General features: G+C 34.6%; 1 protein-coding gene across 17 annotated transcripts in view; it reads right to left on the bottom strand.

Annotated features, from left to right (window-relative positions):
• Positions 1-20009, bottom strand: part of AGTPBP1 (ATP/GTP binding carboxypeptidase 1) — a 185195-nt gene that overhangs the window by 87232 nt on the left and 77954 nt on the right. For all 17 annotated transcript variants that reach the window (XR_004744018.3, XR_013533181.1, XM_078367459.1 and 14 more), the window contains 4 exons: positions 18402-18610; positions 16682-16859; positions 8831-8928; positions 5340-5456 (listed from right to left, as the gene is read on the bottom strand). Coding sequence is in view for 15 of the 17 variants with exons in the window: in XM_078367459.1 (XP_078223585.1) it covers positions 5340-5456; positions 8831-8928; positions 16682-16859; positions 18402-18610 (602 nt within the window). In the remaining 2 variants the exon portion in view is untranslated. The remainder of the gene's footprint in view (positions 1-5339; positions 5457-8830; positions 8929-16681; positions 16860-18401; positions 18611-20009) is intronic.

The following is a 20009-nucleotide window of genomic DNA, read 5'->3' as shown; positions in this document are numbered from 1 at the left end:
GGGGATGGATAACATGGGGAGTAATGCCAGCTATAGGTGATGGGGGAATGGAGGCAGCAAACCACACTGCCATGTATGTACCTGTGCCACAACTCTGCATGATCTGCACATGTACCCCAGAACCTAAAGTACAATAAAAAGAAGACTGAATTAAATATTTAAAAAAAAAAAAGTTTTGGGTCAGGTGCAGTGGCCCTTGCCTGTAATCCCAGCACTCTGGAAGGCTAAGACCAGTGGATCACAAGACAGAAGATCAATACCAGCCTGGCCAACATGGTGAAACCCCATCTCTACTAAAAATACCAAAAAAATTAGCCAGGCATGGTGGCTGATGCCTGTAATCGCAGCTACTTGGGAGGCTGAGGCAGAAAAATAGCTTGAACCTGGGAGGAGGTTGCAGTGAGCCAAGATTCATACCACTGCACTCCAGCCTGGGTGACAGAACCAGACTCTGTCTTAAAGAAAAAAAAAAAAACCACATTTCGTAGGAAACATGGTAGGCTAAGTATCCACCCCACAGAACCATTTACAATTGTTACATATATTAAAATATTTCAGGTATGTCATTAAGTGGATAAGAAAGCAAGGATAAAGGCAAAGTATCAAATGAAGAAGGGATTCCTACGTGATAAGCTAAAGAATGTCGCTAGCTTTCACTTTGAACACATTTGCTAAACCAGGTGACCTTGGGTACAGATTTTTCCATCTCAAAGACTATGAAGGCCAGGAGAAAAACCCTGAACTGATTTTTCTCTCAAAAAGATGAAACTCCAGAACTACATCTTCAATATATATGTCCTAGAAATACTCCCACCACAAAAATCAAAAGAAAAAAAAAAAAACATAAAAAGAAAAGTCAACTGTCTTAAACTTTAAACCTTAGCTCTAAAATGGTGAAAAGTATCACTGCTCACAAATTGGTACTAAAGCCAGCCATCAAATCACATGGATTTGTAGCCTGAATTCATATCATATTGGTGAGCCAAATGCCCTTAAGGAGAAATTCAATCCATAATGGTGACTCTCAAAGGCAACAACTTCTGGAGTTTCCACACAATTTCCACACACAAAATTATAAAGAAGAAACGAAACCTAAACATACAACTCAACAAGGTAGAAGGAAAAAGAACCAAAGGAAACACTAGATATTGAAAAAGACCTACAAGAATGTCAGACCAAGAAATGGCCATATTTAATATGTTCAAAGAAATAAAATATAGAAAACAAAAAAATTAAAGGCTGATTACACATTTTGTAAGCTTTCTAAAAATCCAAAATAAAACAAAATTAAATACCCAGTTGATTTTTTATTTTTTATTTTTTTGAGACAGGGTCTTGCTCTGTCACCAGGCTGGAGTGCAGTGGCATGATCTCGACTCACTGCAACCTCCAACTCCCTGATTCAAGCGATTCTCCTGCCTCAGCCTCCTGATTAGCTGGTATTACAGGTCCTTGCCACCATGCCCAGCTAATTTTTTGTATTTTTAGTAGACACAGGGTTTCACCATGTTGTCCAGAATGGACTTGAACTCCTGACTCAGGTGATCCACCCGCCTCAGCTTTCCAAAGTGCTGGGATTACAGGTGTGAGCCACAATATCCAGCTTCCCCAAAAAGCTTTGTGCACAAAATGTTATCAACTTTACTCATATTAAAGTCCAGTGAAGTCTAAAACTTCAGACATTCCAACACTCATCAACAAATAAATTATGGCATATTCACACAATAAAATACTACCAACCAATAAGGAAAGAACTACTGTTAGGCTGAGCACAGGTTAGTTAAAGTACTTAAGTTTCCATTTGTCACTGAGGGAAAGAGGAAAGGAAGGTCCTGATTTACTTTAGACTTTGACAAATATGTTAGAAAATCCAGAGTAACTAGAATGTTTGCGTATTTGTCAATACTCTAATACTTTAAATGAATACAGTTTATGTAAATTACACCTCAAAAAAGTTGATAAAAATAAAAAGACTGTATATACAATTTTCAAACTAGTAATATGGAAAGAGTGGAATCAGAGAAAGATAATCCAAATGAAAGCAAGAAAAAGGATAATTTTTAAAATTATCTTTTTGTAAAAACCAATGAATCAAAGAAAAAAACGTAGGTTTAAGAGTAAAGATAATGAAAATATTAAACATCAAAATTATTGCTTATAAGATGCAGCAAAAACAGTAATTACAGGGAAATTTATACCCTATCTATGCATGCATACACACACACACGCACGCAACCACAAAAAGAAAAAGGCTGAAAATTACTGGATGTCTACCTTAAGATGACAATGCAAAAAAAGAAAAAAGAATAAAAGAAGCAAAAGTAAAGACACAGCACTTTAAACATATTATTTAGAAATATCAGGATTAACTTCAAAAACATATAAAAAGTAATTCCAGGATTTAGCTGTGGGAAGGGACTATCTATATAAAACTATTTGACTCTTTAAACTTTTTCCATGAATAACTCGGACCAAAATTTAAAATCAAATTTAACAAGAGGGAAACAAGAAAGAAAAACAAAATATAACAAAAGTCCACATGGTAAATGTCACCATGCTACCACAGACCTCTGAATACAAGAACTATGAAAATGCAGATTTTTGACACTTCCAATATTCGGCCATCAAGAAACAAGAGAAAATAAAACTGTAATTGTCACTACAAATAAATAAAGATAGCTTTAAAAGCATGCTAAAGTCACTTCACAAAGGATGTTCTTAATTACTTTAATAATACCACACATTGTCTTTGAAAGGCATTCATTTTCCTTCCATCTGGCTACTGAATAGTGGCCTTAACAAATATGGAAACAGTGGCCTTAACATATCTGGAAACAAAGTGGGTGGTGTTTAAGTTTGAAACAAACACATAAAGTAATCAAACATTAATGGTTGATGCTAAAAATAATATACAAACGAAAGTGGGAAAAGTCATAATTGAAATTAACTTCATTTATGTTTATTATCCTATGATCTACAAGAAATTGATACAAAGATGGGCTGAAGAAAATTCTTTTTAACACATCCTATCTGGAACCAACCAATCTTCTTAATCCTTGAAAGCATGTCACTTATATACTGCTGCCTATAATTTAAATACACACTTCAAAAAACTGAGCCTGAAGTATCAAATAATGCATTCCTTTGAAACTTAAAAATGACAAAGATAATCAAGTGGCAAAACAACTACCTGAGAAATATTTTTTTGGTTATGTAAATAAGACAATATGTTATTTCCCATTACATAGGCTATAGAAATAGAGCTACTCTATATAAAGCTTCACAGCAGAATAAACAATGCATTAATAAATGTGTGCTACTTGAAATATCTGAAGTAGCATCTTTCACTTAAAGAAAATAAAAAGGAGTAACTTAGTGAGAAGCGCTAACACTCAGACCTGTCTTTATCTTTACAATCTGACCCTGGCCCCACCTAGTCAGACCAAAAGCAGGAAACTACTCTAGGAGCAGCCAAACTAATGGACAAGTTCGCCAGCTGTTCATAAAGTGTCATATAGGAAATCATCAAGGTTAGCCTATTCTGGGTGATCGACTATGATTAGAAAACAGAAAATATAAACATAGGATGCAAGAACAACTCATCACAATCTAAAAGAAAAAAAACTCGCTTGTGAAAGAATGAGAATCAAAGTCCTGGACTTGACACCCATATTAGGTTACTTTTTCCTATTCCCAAATCAAAACTACAATTTGTAATCACATGACAGTAGTGCCCACTTAACCAAGGTTTTGATTTCCATGGTTTGTTACTAGAGGTTAATCACAGTCTGAAGTATTAAATGGAAAAGCACAGAAATAAACAATTCATAAGTTTTAAAGAGTGCTCCATTCCAAGTAGCATGATATAATTTCATAGCATCATGGCCCATCCCACCCAGGACATCAATCACCCTTTGTCCAACATATCCATACTATCTATGCTACCGACCTATCATTGACTTAGCAGCAATCTGTTATCAGTTCAAAAAAACATGGTATATAAATGGTTTGGTTTCAGGTATCGACTGGGGATCTTGGAACCTATCTCCCATGGATAAGGGGCACCTACTGCATATATTTCTCATACATACATAAAAAGTAGAATGTACAGAAGAAATAGGTGATTTCTTCACACAATAATTGATTTCCTCCTCAAACCCCTTCCACAGTATTCTTCTGCCTTGATTTAGCAGTATTTGTTATTGCTGGTAGTTTCAAGTCGTTCTTAGCTAGGCACAAATGTGTTAAAAGAGCTCATGGATAACTTATAAGTTGAATGGAAGATTATCAACCTGTACCCTTTCCCAAATGTCTCTTCCCACCTTCTTCTTTTTTTTTTCTTTTGAAAAATACCTTCTCCTTCATTCCTGCCTTCCATTACCCCTGATTTCAAAGTACCTTCCAACGCACCGCAAATTTAGGGGGAATAGCAAGACATCAGAGCAGGGGGTGGTGGGGAGGGCTGCATAAGGTGGATGGTTGCTGCATCTTTACAGCATCTAAGACTCCTAAGTTCCCAAGCTGAAACCTGAATGATTAGAATTATGAAATGTAAACTCTAGGTGATAAACATTTCTTTTTTTTCTTTTTAGATGGAGTCTGCTCTATCACCCAGGCTCCCAGGTTCAAGCAATTCTGCTGCCTCAGCCTCTGAGTAACTGTAACTACAGATGTGTGTCATCAGGCCCAGCTAATTTTCTTATTTTTAGTATAAATAGGGTTTCACCAAGTTGGTCAGGTTGGTCTCGAACTCCTGACCTCAAGTAAGCTACCCACTTTGGCCTCCCAAAGTGCTGGGATTATAGGCATGAGCCATCGCACCTGCTGCCAAATATTTCTTATGTCTCACCTGTAACTTCACAACAAAGTATTTTTCTTTAAGCAGCTAGAAATTAAGTATACTAAATTTAGGGAACAAAGGAAGGGCTAAACAAATCTTTGAGATTATCTAGTTCAAACTCTTTGTTTGACACTTTAAGATACTGAGCGATTTCACAGACTTATCAAAGGAGCCATCATAAAAGCCAGCTAATTGCCAACAATTTGATCAACCTGACTTGTTGTGTAATCCAGGCTCAATAAAAACTATGTCCATTAAAGTGATGGGAAAAAACTAAAGGGACAAAAAATTTAAGAGCTAGTCCATCTCCCTTCATTTTACAATTACTTAACTGCAGCTCATGATGTTGACATAATTATTCAATGTCATTCAGAAAAGCAAGGGTAGTTTCACATTTTAGAAATGGAAAGAAAATAAAAACAGTAATTATCGGCCTAAGGGAGAAAAAAATAACTGTTTATTAAAATCCGTTAAGATGCTGAATTTTCTATATTTATACCTGAAAATCATCAACAAGCTCAGGGAAAAGGTGTTCATACATTTTTAGATCCTCTATTGTTCGTCCCAGTTCTTGCTGGGGTTTTAGTTTGTTAATATCTGTTTCAATATCATCATTCTGAAATGATAAAAAGAGCAGGTTACCAGTTAAAACAAACTTTTAAAATATTACAGAATACATTTTAGATTTAAAATGTTCCAAGTTATTAATTAAATGTAATTGAATAATTACTGAATAAATGCTGCATTAACTTTATCTTAAATTCAGATTTGCTTGCTGTTTTGGGGTTGATGTATTGTTGGGTACTTTTGTTTTTGTCATGGTTACTCTAATATAACAGAGTATTTGGGCTACTCAAAACAGAAAAACTTGTGTAAAGATCAAGACTCCAGTATGTTCTCCTCATTCCCCCTAATTTCCATCATTTTAAATGGCAGTTCATATCAAAGGGCAGTAAAACTTAAGAAGACTAAATTGAAAACCATATGATGATGGTGATAATAAAACAGCTAACATTTATTAAGCACTGAAAATAAATGAAGAACTATGCTAAGCATTTTACATACATTATCTAATTTATTCTGCATAAGAACACTATGAAATTACCCCCATTTAACTGAAAAAGAAAATGAAGTACAGAGAGGTTAAGTCATTTGCTGAAAATTATACATCTTGCAAAGATAGGAGCCAGGATAAAAATCAGTTAGAGTGATTCTGAAGCACCACACTGTCAGCCAGCATGACGTAGTGCCCCAATACATATTAACAACGATCAAACACTCTTAGAGTGCGGAAGGGAAATTTAGAAAAACTCAGTGTTACCATTCACTCTGTTTTCAGTGGGGGGTGTGGGGTAGGGAGAGGTTAGGAGTGGAACAAGAGTCAGAAATGATTTCCATGTCCCTCTAGGAAAAAAGAGGGTGGATTCAAAGGAAAATATGTCCTCAGAGAAACAAGATATGTATCCGGATCAATGTGTTCTATATGCTCTTTAGAGAAAAGCTAATGAATCCCATGATATGAGGGCAAATGCCAGCTTATCTACTATTCAAGCTATTTTCTAGGATCCTGAATGACTCTGGTCTCACACAAACTCATTATTACCTTCTTTATGGCCAAAGAGAGATAATAATACCATTTATTAATTTTCAATTGGTACTAATTTTTAATTTTGTATTTACTTTGAGTAAGCTACTTTTCAGCCTAATCTACAAGTTTATTTTACTATGTTTCCATCCTTAAAAAACTTTATATACATGTATCTTACAACACATATTAACTACTAGTTTAAAAGGAAAAATATACTATGTATTTCTTATTATTTTATATTCAGGAATGTAGCTATTATTTACATGGCCAATGAAAAAGATTTTCCTCATTGCCATGAGTAATAGAGATTGATTTTATTTAAATATTTTCATATTAACTACCATATCATTATTGTATTATTACATGAATATGTAATTTAATCTCTTTATACATTTATGAACCAATAATGTAGTAACTTTCTTGTTTAACATCTAATAGAATGTTTCTAAAATAAAAAATAATTTACAAAGATATTTTGTCTAAACATACTAGTTCAATATTTGATATTATTTTGTGAAAATACAGCCTTACACAGTGGCTCAGAGGAACAAGATACGTATCTTTGTTCCTATTTGGAGCAAAGAAAAAAAGACGTTAGCTGTAAAATAGGCATAATTAGGAAAGAAAACTACAACACTTTAAAAGCTTGACAGTAGAGAATGTTGTGTTTTGGTTTGAGAAAAAAACAGTAGTGAAGAACTACTTACAGACTCATTTGGAAAAAAAAAAACAACAACAACAACCTGCTACCCTTCTTAAAAGCACTGCTAAAGCTAAGGACAGAAAAAAGAATACACTGAAACTTATAATATGGACAAGTTGTGGCTATCTGGAGATGCATCTTCTAGAAGCTACCAGTTTCTATAAATGCTCTGAACTAAAAAATCTGGGGCAAAGAAAATGGGATCACAGGAAAAATATTTATAACCATCAGAGAAGACAAATAAATAATATCCCCACTACAATGTAGCAGTTCACCTGAAGGATGAAGTAGGATTCAGATAAAAAAAGGAAAACTTAAGTAACATCTAAATGTAAAGCCAATGAGAATAAGAGGCAGGCAGTAAGTAGTAGCAAAGAAAAAGATAATAAAGCTCAGCAGTCTCAAAAAGCCAATAATTCTACAGTTTTTGGAGAAAAAAATATATTTTAGTACAGTATAGTAGTAAAGACAGTGGACATTCCACTAGACTGCTTTCTGAATCCTGTCTCCACCTCTTCTAAACTAGACTGAGAATCTCTCCCTTCCTCTGTTTTCTATGTACTTATACAACTTAACCTCATAGGGTTGTTATGAGGATCTAATGGGTACTATATATATGTAAAGAGTTTCAACTAGCACAGTTAAGTGTTCAATAAGACAACGTATTTTTTTCTTATTACTGTAAATGCTGTGTTAAGATAAAGTAGGGAAAATGTGAGCAATCACTGATATCCTAGAGAATAATGCGAGCTAACAACTACATTTTCCAAAGATGTCAATGTTATAAGACAAAGAAATCTGTATAGGAGACTAAAGTAATGAGATAATTAAGGGCAATACCTGATGCCAGGACACAGATGTAGTTCAGATTAGCTAACTTGACAGTTTCACCAGAGCTTTGGTGATCATGTTTGCTGGTTATAAAATTGGTTCTGTATCTATTAAGACAGAAATCTTACAATATTTCCAAAGTGAGTCAAACACTCAGTGTACCCCAATTTTGATACAGTTTTGCAAGACAAAAATGGTCCTAACAGGCAAGAGTCAAATTAATCCCTCCTTCCCCACAAAAAAAAACAGAAATAAGCTAACAGCTAACAAAAGACAACATTTTTCTACAGATGCTAAAGTGGTCCTCTCTATCAATAAATAAAGCAAAATATAGACTTTCTAGGCTTCTAGAGGTACAATGAAACTCTGAAAACTTACCTGCCTCCTTTATTTAACATCTTATGTAATATGACAATAATTTCATATTTTCTCAATGACACTTTTTGCACTTCCGGAAGTCCAATTAACTGAAACCTAAGAATCATTATGCAAACACTAATTCTCACAAAAATGAATCCATTATATTTCTGTATCCCCAAAAGATTGCTGACAAAGGATAATAATGCATTTCGAAGTAAGTTGCTGCAACAGAGTTTCAGATCAATTTCATAGATTTCAAAATCTAAGTCAGAAAGGTTAGATAAAATCTTTGTGGTCAGAGAGTGAAAATAAGTTACTTTAAGGTCCTTTTCAGATCAGTGGATTTAAACCAACATCATCTACTCCTTTAATTGCATAGTCATCCATGGTAAAAAGATGGGGACAAAGTAAAACCTACAATTACATATATATTTATTTACCCAATTTTTGTTTTACAACTGTAGTATAACATTTATAAAGCTAACTAATTACAGAAATTTATACTAACCTTAAAATTTTGATCTAGGTCATCTTCATTCTCAGTTTCATTTTCAGCTTCTACATCAATATCATCGTTGTCATCACTTTCATCTACTACGTCATCCACTATGACACAAAATGTGCTATAAGTAGGTCAAAGGTAAGCATTCTACAACATGCATAGCCAACGGTAGAATGTGACTTATATAAAGTATATCAATCACCAAAGAAAAAGTAAATGAGATTTCTTATTTAAAATGTCTCTAAGGCTGTCCCAGCTGTTGACAAACCCATGAGATAACATGAGAAAGTGCTTTAAACTCTGGAAAGCACTGTAAAGATGAATTTTTTTTACTGTTATCAGTTTTTAAAAATGAAAAATGTCTTACACTGCAACAGACTGAATGAAACATCCTGTTTTCTAGTTATTATAAATTTTGATGACTCACTTCATCCCTTTATAATTGACCCCCTGTACCTATATGTTTCATTAACGGTCATGTGCCACATACTGTGCTATGTGCTCGGAATTTTTTCAAAAAGTGTATAAATCAGGGTTGTCAATCTTTTGGTTTCCCTGGGCCACACTGGAAGAGAAATAATTGTCTTGGGCCACACATAAAATACACTAATACCAACAATAGTTGGTGAGCTTTAAACACACACACACACAATCTCATTGTTTTAGAAAGTTTATGAATCGCGGTGGCTCACGCCTGTTATCCCAGCACTTTGGGAGGCCGAGGGGGGTGGATCACGAGGTCAAGAGATCAAGACCACCCTGGTCAACATGGTGAAACCCCATCTCTACTAAAAATACAAAAAATTAGCTGGGCACAGTGGCGCGTGCCTGTAATCCCAGCTACTCAGGAGGCTGAGGCAGGAGAATTGCCTGAACCCAGGAGGCGGAGGTTGCGGTGAGCCAAGATAGTACCAATGCACTCCAGCCTGGGTAACCAGAGTGAAACTCCGTCTCAAAAAAAAAAAAAAGAAAGTTTATGAATCTGTGTTGGGCCACATTCAAAGCCACCCTAGGTCATATGTGGCCCATGAGCAGCATGTTGGACAAGCTTGGTGTAAATATAGTCTCTTCCTTCAGGTAGCTCATGAGGTTAAAGAGCAGAAAGGAGTAAATATGTAATTAAAATACCAAAGAGAAACACTAATGAAGGCATAAACTCCAAAATGCTATGGGAAAATGAGTAATGTAGTAACTAATTGCAAACTTCTTGGAGCCAAGGGATTGATGCTGACCACTTCACAGAACAGGTGATATTTAAACAGTATCTTGTAGAAAGTAAAACAGATTTCTATGTGAATGTAATGGTGGGTGAGTGTGGCTTTTAAGAAGAGGAAATAATACTAAAATGAGGAAGCGAAATGGTATCTTTAGAAAATAACAAAAAGTATGACTAGGATGAAGAGGATGCTTATAAAAGTACTGAAAGGAAAATAAAGAATTAAAAGATGAAGTATGTAATACAGTAGGCCAAGTAGTTCTGACTTTCAACATGAAGAGGATAAGCAGTAAGGATTTCCAAGAGGTGAATGGCCTAATTCAATGTTAAGAGGTGAGAGAGAGAGCACATGGATGGAAAGCGACCAACCAATAGGAGAAAAAAAAAAACAAATGTGTCTAGACCATTATAGCAGAAATAGGAATGAAAAAAGGGTATCTCAGGGAGCAGAATGTAAAAAGACATGGGACAGTGGATATAGGAGAGACAATGGATGAAGAGTCAAAGAGTACTTGGAGAATTCTCATATAAATAATGCTTTTAAACAAAGCAGAAAATATTTTTAAAAGCTATTTTTCCAAACTCTTTTTGACCTCCATTTCCAATGTGACTTACTGCAGTGATTATTAACTGTCCCCCTTAGTATTTGTTCTCCTCCCCTTCCTTTTAGTAATTGAGACCCTGAGTTTTAGCTATGGAGATTCCAGACTCCCTTGCAGTAGTCATAACCATATTTTGGGCCAATGGTAAATAAGGCAAAGTGATGAATACAAATTCTAGGTCGCATTCTTTAAAAAGAAAATTATACTCTCCATTTTTTTCCATTCTCATCTTCCACATGAGGAAACCATAGGAGATGGTTAAAAACACAATAAAAACAACCTATTTCCTTTGATGATCCCAGTAGAGGTCTACTGCCTAAGACCAACTGTCAATCTTCTGAATGGCTATGTGAGAGAAAAAAATTCTATCTTGTAGCAGGACAGCACAGGGTTCTAGAGACAGAATACCTGAATTCAAATCCTAGCTCCCTAACTTACTAGCTGTTTGATTTTGAGCAAGTTACATAAATCCTTTGTATCTTCATTTCTTTGTCTATAAAATGGAGATAACTACTCACAGTGTTTTTGTGAGCATTAGAGGAGTTAATATAAGTAAAGTGCCAGGCAAAGAGTATGTGTTACACAAATGGTTATTACTGCTGTTGCTTGAGGGCCTGTGCTACTGGGTCTCTTTGTAACAGCAGCTTAGTCCACCCTAACTAATACAAATACAAATTTAAAAGCAAATCACCTCAAATTCTTACAAACAGATAGCAAAAAATAAGCACTCATATTTCACATGGTAAGTTGGGCCTATTATTCACACAGCAGTTGGTCATGGTTAAACAAGCAAAGAACTGACATTTGGAAGAAGAGAAGGAAAAAAATAACTCCTAGGAAAAAAGAAAGGGATTGAACTAAGAAAAGCCTATTGCAAATAGGAAAAATGACTGCTTGGATAGGGAGAGGAGAAAATGCAGTTCAGCATCAGAGAGAAAACATGTTTTTAATTTTTAGTCAAACCTTTCAAATATTTTCCTTAAGATGATGTTTTCCTTTGGATTTATACTGCAGATCTGAAATGTAAGATAGCTTAGCATGTCTGAGACCTTCTCTGCTATTTCAAAGATCCATTCATTATACCAGTACCAATAATTAACAATATTAATTATTATAGCCAATCAAATTAAAACCAGGGAATATAAATCAAAATTCTGACTTTCAAAATGTCCTTGGCTTACTTATAGTAAAAACAGAAATACAGGAAACAACTTAAATGTCTATCAGTAGGAAAATAGTTAGCTAAATTATACTACAACTATGTGAATTAGTCGTTAGAAGGAATGAGTCATTAGACTAGTTAGACTAGTCTAATGCTCTGGATAATAAAGCACAGGAAAACTTCTTTTCTATGCTCTGGAAAATGAAGCGTAGGAAAACTTCTTGAAAGTTTGGGAAAACTAATCTCTGAAGTCATCAGCATTTGGTGTCTTCACTAAATAAACTTGATTTTTTCAATTTTAAGTTTTTTACTATTTAAGTCATCATTAGTAATCATATTTTCCTAAAATATTGTCCATTTCAATCACACAGTGACCCTTGAACAATGTAAGTTTGAACTGTGCAGGTCCATTAATACACAGATTTTCTTCTGCCTCTGTCACTCCTCAGATAGCAAAACCAACCCCTTCTCTTCCTTATCCTCCTCAATCTAATCAATGTGTAGACAAGAATGTAAACCTTTATGAAAACCACTTTCACTTAATGCATAGTAAATATGTTTTTCCTTATGACTTTTTAAATAACATATTATTTTGTCTAGCTTACTTTATTGTACAGAATATAATACATGTAACATACAAAATATGCACTATTTATGTTATCAGTAAGGTTTTGGCTCACCAGGTTACTAGCAGTTAAGTTTTGGAGGGGTCAAAAGTTCTATGCAAATTTTCAACTGCACAAAGTCGACACTGCTAATTCCCAAGTTGTTTTAGGGTCAATTGTGTATTCAAATGTATTCACAGGAGTTATCTTTAACAGCTTTTTAGATTGATTTAACCACCTCTATTTACTTTGCCAAGAATGTAGAGGCATATTAAAATCAACCACCAACAATGTTTCTATCAATGTCTCTCTGCTATTCAAATGATTATGGTTGTATTTACATTTAGTATTTGCACATGTAGCTTGCATAAAATAATCTTCACTGCCTTGTTTTAACAATTTTTATTCTGTACTTTTGTTTTATATCATGATAATACTTTCCTTCTCACCTCTTTAGGGCTAGCGAATGACACATATTTGCTAATCTGTTTACTTTGAAGCTTTCTACCCTGCTATCTTAAGAGACTTCATATGTACCAGCTAGTTGGATTTTGTTTTTTAACCCAATCTGGGAGTCTCTTTCCTTTAATGGGAGTATTTCATCCATTGAGACTTATTAATGAAACTGATTTGCTTGTCCTTGCTTAGCATGTAGTGCTCTGGGGATGCATCTTTGAAATTTCCTCACTTTTACACAGCATGATGGATCCCTATAAATTTACATCAATTTTCAAAGTATCCATAGTCTCCAAAGGCCACCCATGTATTTCTATGGTTCAATGGGCTCCTGTTTAAAGATCTCTGTTCCAGATGTTACTTTTACATTTGAAGAATATATATTTGGACTATTTGTATAATTTTCATTTTAGAAATTCCAGAACAGTATAATATTAGGAAATCTATTGATATAAATTTTAGCTTATTTATGTAAATATCCACTTTATAATAATTGTATTATGTACCTTTTGCCAATAATTACTTGATATATTTAATAATACTATAATGACAATTTATTACTACATAGTTAACAGATTATAATGTTTCATATAAAAACTCTTAGGTCATGTCTACATTCTTGACATCATCATATAATATTTCACATAATTACTTCAGGAAGGGCGTACCTGGATAATATACTTCCGTACCCAAACATACCTAAGAATATGTCACCTTAGTGACAACTAATAAAGGTTCAGAAATCTTGAGTTAAAACCCTTTCCTTCAAATCTCCATAGATACAGCATTTAACATTCATGAGAGTAAGTATCAAGGCCAGCTACATTCATTCATTCAACAAATATTAAATACACTTATTATATCCCACACAATCTAATGGATGCTGAAGATAAAATGAAAAAAAAAAAAAAACAGCCCTTTTGTAATATATATTTGATCTTTGTCCCAGGTTCCTGGCACACAGCTGCTAAATCCCTTGGAATTTCTAAGGTAAAGAAATGTCTTTTGTTTTAATGATATGACTTTTGGTGAGCCCCTTGAGAGCTTCAGGATACAGACTGGTGGTCACTAGAAAGATCAAGGCATGATTAGACAGTTGGAACTTCAGTCACACTCCTCAACTCTGGGGAGAGAGGAGCTGGAAACTGGTTTTATCAAAAATAGCCTTATATTTCAGCAAGCATGCTTATGTAATGGAACCCCATAAAAACCCTGAACAAAGGTGTAAAAGCTCAGAGTTTCTGGGTTGGTAAACACATCATGGTTCTGGGAAGGTGGCATGCCTGGAGAGGGCATGGAAGCCCCACACCCCTTCTCTTATACCTGGTTCTATGCATCATTTCCATTTGGCTGCTCTCAAGTTGCATCCTTTATAATAAACCCATAACCAAAAGTAAAGTGTTCCTGAGTTCTATGAGCCATTCTAGCAAATTATCAAACTTGAGGAACAGTTCATGGAAACTCCCAACCCCATCAACTTTATTACCAGTAGGTCAGAAATACAAGTAGTCCAAACTTGTAATTGTTACCTGAAGTCGGGGCAGTCCTGTGGGACTAAACCCTTAACCGGTGGAGTCTGTATTAACTCCAAGTGTTCAGTGTCAGAATTGAACTGAATTATAGAACACCCAGCTGGTGTCCGGAGATAGGGAGAACTGGTTGGTGTGAGCCAAAGTCACATATTTGGGGTTAGAAATGCTGTGAAAGAGTTTAGACCTATCCTTAGTCTTAAACTTTTATCCTTGTGAACTTACATTCCAGCTGAGGAAGGTAAATAATAATAAAGACTGTGAGACATGTAATGAAGGCTGGTATGTGAGAAAATAATGGAAAACAAAGCAGTGGCAAGGGCCTGTAGTCCTGGCTACTTGGGAGGCTGAAGTTGGAGGATCTCTTGAGCTCAGGAGTTCAAGACCAGCCTGGGCAACACAGGGGGTGTCGGGGAAGAAAGAAAGAGAAGGAGAAAGGAATAATGGAAAACAGAATGAAGGTATTTTCCTAGTGCCTATACAGTTGCTATTAGAATCCTCTTCTCTCATCTGAATCACGGAGGCTTGTCAGTCAATATAAATATGCATTTCTAGTCCAGCGATGCACTGGTCTGAGAAGCAGCGATAAAAGGAACCAAAAGAAAAATACAGCTTTTCATTTGTTCCCATGTTTGGTGAATTAACTATACTTTCTCTATCCATCAATCCAGACACTAAATAAAGAACCTACTGGGGCATATCCTACCTCCTTCCTGGTGTTACTTCTGGCCATAACATAGGGAAGCCTCACCAGCTTTCCACCAGTTAGAACCACCACTTAACCCCCATAAACTTACGTTGAGATATAGGAGAGAAAGGGATTCCAACTGCTCCCTGAATGTCCCTCCAAATTAGCTGCTAATGCACCTCAACTTTAGCTGAAGATAATGCATTTCTAGAAGAGGGGATGGAGGCTTAATGCTGTTCCTGCATTTACTTAGAGCTCCACCACATTTCTTGCATGTTCTATGTTTGTTCCATGCCCCTCGTACCTAGTTTACAGATTTAGTACAGATTTTCTCCTATAAAAGTCTGTTGGTAATTTCAAATGGAATGGGAAAAAGGGTATTGGACCATTGTTTTTAATTAAGTTTTCTTACTCATACGTCCTAGACTTAGCCTTAGACTTTCAAATATTTTAAAGGGGGTTTCTGAATAATCCATTTTGATATTTTATGTCAACTTGTGTTTTAATAATTTCATATTTTAAAAATAAAATCCTAAGAGTGTACCGTATGACATATACCATTAATAAATTTATATCAAAGATAATGAATCTAATACAATTACTTGAAAATTCTTTTAAAACGCTTGCTTCAAATAAGAGTTTTTACGTATAAAGAAACTTTAATTTTTTTTTTCAAAAAAGTGATCAACTGATAATATTATGAAAATTATATTAAAAGCCGGGACTACTTTCTCTTTTTCACTTGGGTAGATGTTATCAAATAAATTCTTCTTTCCCATATAAATAAACTTAAACTCTAACTTCCTCTACTATATACCTACAGTATTATATGGAAAATGACAAACAGCCTACCTCAGATAATTTCAAATTTTCATCCAAGTAAGTCATGTGCAAGATTTTGTTAAGCACAAAACTGTAGTAATTTTAGTGATTAGATTTTTTTAAGAAAAAAATTTCACGTAAAAGCTACAGATATAAACCCAAACATAATACCTAAACATTTAATGTTTATATACTTTAAAAATGTACATAAGTTGGGTGAGGTGTGTGGCTCATGGCTGTAATCCCAGCACTTTGGAAGACCGAGGCAGGCACATCACTTGAGGTCAGGAGTTTGAGAGTAGCCTGGCTAACATGATGAAAACTCATCTCTACTAAAAATACAAAAATTACCCAGGAGTGGTGGCATACACCTGTGATCCTGGCTACTCAGGAGGCTGAGGCAGGAAAATTGCTTGAACCCAGGAGGAGGAAGTTGCAATAAGCCGAGATCGCGCAACTGCACTCCAGCCTGGGTAACAGAGCAAGACTCTGTCTCAAAAACAAACAAAAAAAGTACATAAGCTAACAAATAATGTTCCTATATGAAGCCTAATTATTTCACTATTCACATTTACATATATACAACACATCCCACACTACTTCACTTAATTACTAGCTCCAGTTTAAAGAAATACTTAAGTAAAATAAAATGTGAATGTGTATCATGTTCATTAAGGCCTTCCTTTGCTGAGGAGTTAGACATTAGTTAAAAGAAAAATGACAGGGTCACACAGTTCTAAGAACCCACAAAAAGCAGCCGTGACCCTGTGATCCTACCTTCAGGGGGTAAGCTGTAGAGCTGAGCCACAGGACCAGTCACAGGAATAACAGGCAACTGGAAATGAAAAGAACTTTTAATCGTCGGGAGTGGCAGTCGATTTTTTGGGAAACACTTCCTCATTATCAGACTGGAGGTATTGACAAGAGGATCAAGAGTCCTGACTGCCAGACATTCCTGTTTTTTAAAAAAAAAAAAAGAAGAAGAAATAATTTTTTTGATGAATAACCGAACCAATTTGACTTTACTTCAGAAAGTAATTCATTAATAATTTTCTAGAAATACGTATCTCAAAAACCAATATTTTAACACAGAATAGTTACAAAATAGCTTTACAATTCAGAATTATCTATCTGTAAATAAGAACCCCATGTGGCAAATTGAGAAGAACTTTTCCTTAAATATTGTAAGCAGCAATCAGTATCATCTTTGGAGTAATGTGAGGGACACTTAGCAAGCCTAGGACATAAAATAAAAAAGACAATTTAAGGGAAAAATGGGAAAAGGGATTAAGCAAGAAAACTTAAAAGGTGTAAGATATTTTTAAAGAAAAAATTGCATTTGACAGAACCTTTCTCAGAGAGGTGCAATAACACCTCTCGTAAGTTGGCTATTCACCTTATAAAAGGATAGCCTGAATATCACAATATAACATTTGAAGAGTCTGACTTGCTGTCCTGGTATCTAGTCTTGAGAAGGGTTAAGGAACACAGGATATGAAACTGTCATATAACAACAGTATTATTAGTGACAATTGACATTTAGATGGTGCTTTGATATACTGTAAAAGTTTCCATATACGTTTTCACATCTGACCTGTCAAAACAAATGAGAAATTAAGGCTCAGAAATGTTAAGTGGCATAAACCAGTCACCTAACTCTTTCTCATATATAAACTATCCATCGCTGTCTGTACTAGGAAAAGTAAAAACAAGTGCATATGATTGATCTAGAAAACAAAAAACTAAGGTAAACATAAAATATGTTTTCAGGTATCTTAACTCTTGTCATATAAAAAATAGATTGTGTTGATCATGTGTAAGACCAGGAGTGCATAACCAAGATAACTGGCTGATATTTTCAAAAACACGGATTTCTTTCTAATAATATAGTTTTCTTTAAAACAAAAAAAAGGGGGGCTGAGGGTTGCACTGCAACATCCCCATCCCCCATGGCTGACAGTCAACACAGATGCTAGAAAGGATCTCACTAAATATATTGTCAAAAATGTTCATGCTTAAAACAGCTGGCAGATCTAGCATTCCTAGTTCCAGGTGTCATTTTTGTACATTCTCTATTCAAAAAAGCCTCTATCCAGCAGGAAAACATGCAGAACACTCACAGACAACAGAACTGCTCTATAGACTATAAAGGATCCACAGATACCTCATCAAAGGGGCATACAACACTGAGTACAGCCAACTATGCATCCTAGAAAGCATGGCTTCATGGAATCTCCTCTTGCTAAGTGGATGAATTTCTACTTCTTCCTTTTGCCTTTGGAAGAAAATCTCACATTGCAGAACTGCGCACTAACCATTTCCTCCAACTCAGCCTGAGGTCACATGTGAGAAATAGTTGTGTCTTTTGGTTTTAAGATTTTCAAAAAATGTATTTATCATGTGTATATGTTTCTGAGTATTTGTACATTAATTCAGTTTTCTTAACAACCAAATTATATCATTAGTATGTAATCAGGATAATAAGAAAATAACTCACTTGCGAAGTGTTATACAGAATTTTCATCCCATTGGCATCAATAAATGCTTTTCTTCCCAACTTGATGTTTGTAACACTTTTTAAACTCTGTAAAATTCCTTTTCGAATGAGCATGTTTCTATGCCGATTATCATGGCGGTGCCAATCTACATAAATTGTTAAAAGCACTTGGACATATCCTCTGTCTACAGCTCTCCTGGCATTTGTTTCTTTAACAAAAGAAAATTGAGAAAGAATACTTTTTAAATGATAAGAGAGAATGGTAGAATAAATCAAATTTCAAATATTACCTCAATATTGGGATGGATGCTTATGATTCTTTTTTTCCAAAACAAATGACAACCACATATTTAAATTTTTTCTAACAAAATAAATATGAAGTTCCAGGAAGCAAATTGCAATCTCTTCCAAAACCTGCCTGTGTACTGTTTCACAATTTATAAATATCAAAATGTCTTTACTAAAATTAGAGGAATACCTTTTTAAATGCTTTTGTTTACTAACAAAAGCTTCATGTATTTTTAAATTTATGAATATAATGATTTTCATTACACCAAATGAAATGTATACGCTTTCTATTTACTAGATGTGAATGTGATTTTTAGAAGACACTATCATTTTTATAATTTCTATTATAAACTTTATGTTCCCACTGAAATAAACCCTATTGAATCGTAGCTTCTATTGCAAACTTTATGTTTCCACTAAAATTAATTGCTCCAATTACTCCACAATTATATAAATATTCATACTATAACAATGCTAATTTTAAAATACTTACATAGGTTTTTTAGTAAATGAAATGTAAGGAGCATTACATGATTAGAAAATAGTGCTTTCTGATCATTTGATTTTTATTGTAATAGCAACTACACTAAAGGTTTTTATAAAACTCAAGTTTATTGGAGTAGAATTAACAAATAAATCCATGTGCTTGCCTTAATTTTATTATTTTATTTGTATTTAAAATTATTAACCATAGAGTGCATTTTACTAAGATAGTGACAAGGCAATCATATCAGAGCAATATGCCAAGTCACCCAACGCTACTCTGCTGGGTTAATTATAAGGAGCACAAGATAATGTTCAACACCCATCTGAGGTTGTTTAATTAAAGGAAATACTAATGTCTTCTTAATCTCAAATTTACCTACAAAATAACCACTAGGTTCACAATATGGACACTAAGATAATGCTATAGTAAGGCTCCACTGATTTTAGTTGCCTGAATTACTACAGTTTCTAAATGTGCTAGTACAAACCTAAAACATAACACTGAGATAAACTTATTAATTCCCTTCAGAACTATGTTCTGACATTAGACAGGCAGAAGATACTTACTAGAGCTAGGGAAAAGATTTCTTATGTGAAGGCTTTAAACCTTCTATTATGTCTAGAATAGCCAGTATACTAAGGCTGTGGCTATTTACAAAATCACTTTCATTGTTTTGACCAAGTAAAGCTTCATACATTTTAAATAAATACACACTTTGTTTACACAAGCTGGAAGTCAGCCTTTAGTTTACTGGCTGGGAATGTGATTTTGTTAAAAGCCATCATGATCATTGTAATTCCTATTACAAACCTTGTGTGTTTCCACCACAACTC

This window comes from Callithrix jacchus, chromosome 1 (genome assembly GCF_049354715.1).
Source record: "Callithrix jacchus isolate 240 chromosome 1, calJac240_pri, whole genome shotgun sequence".
Classification (NCBI taxonomy): Eukaryota; Metazoa; Chordata; class Mammalia; order Primates; family Cebidae; genus Callithrix; species Callithrix jacchus.
Note: the sequence above shows the minus strand (reverse complement) of the source record. Positions and strands in the feature narration are given on the sequence as shown.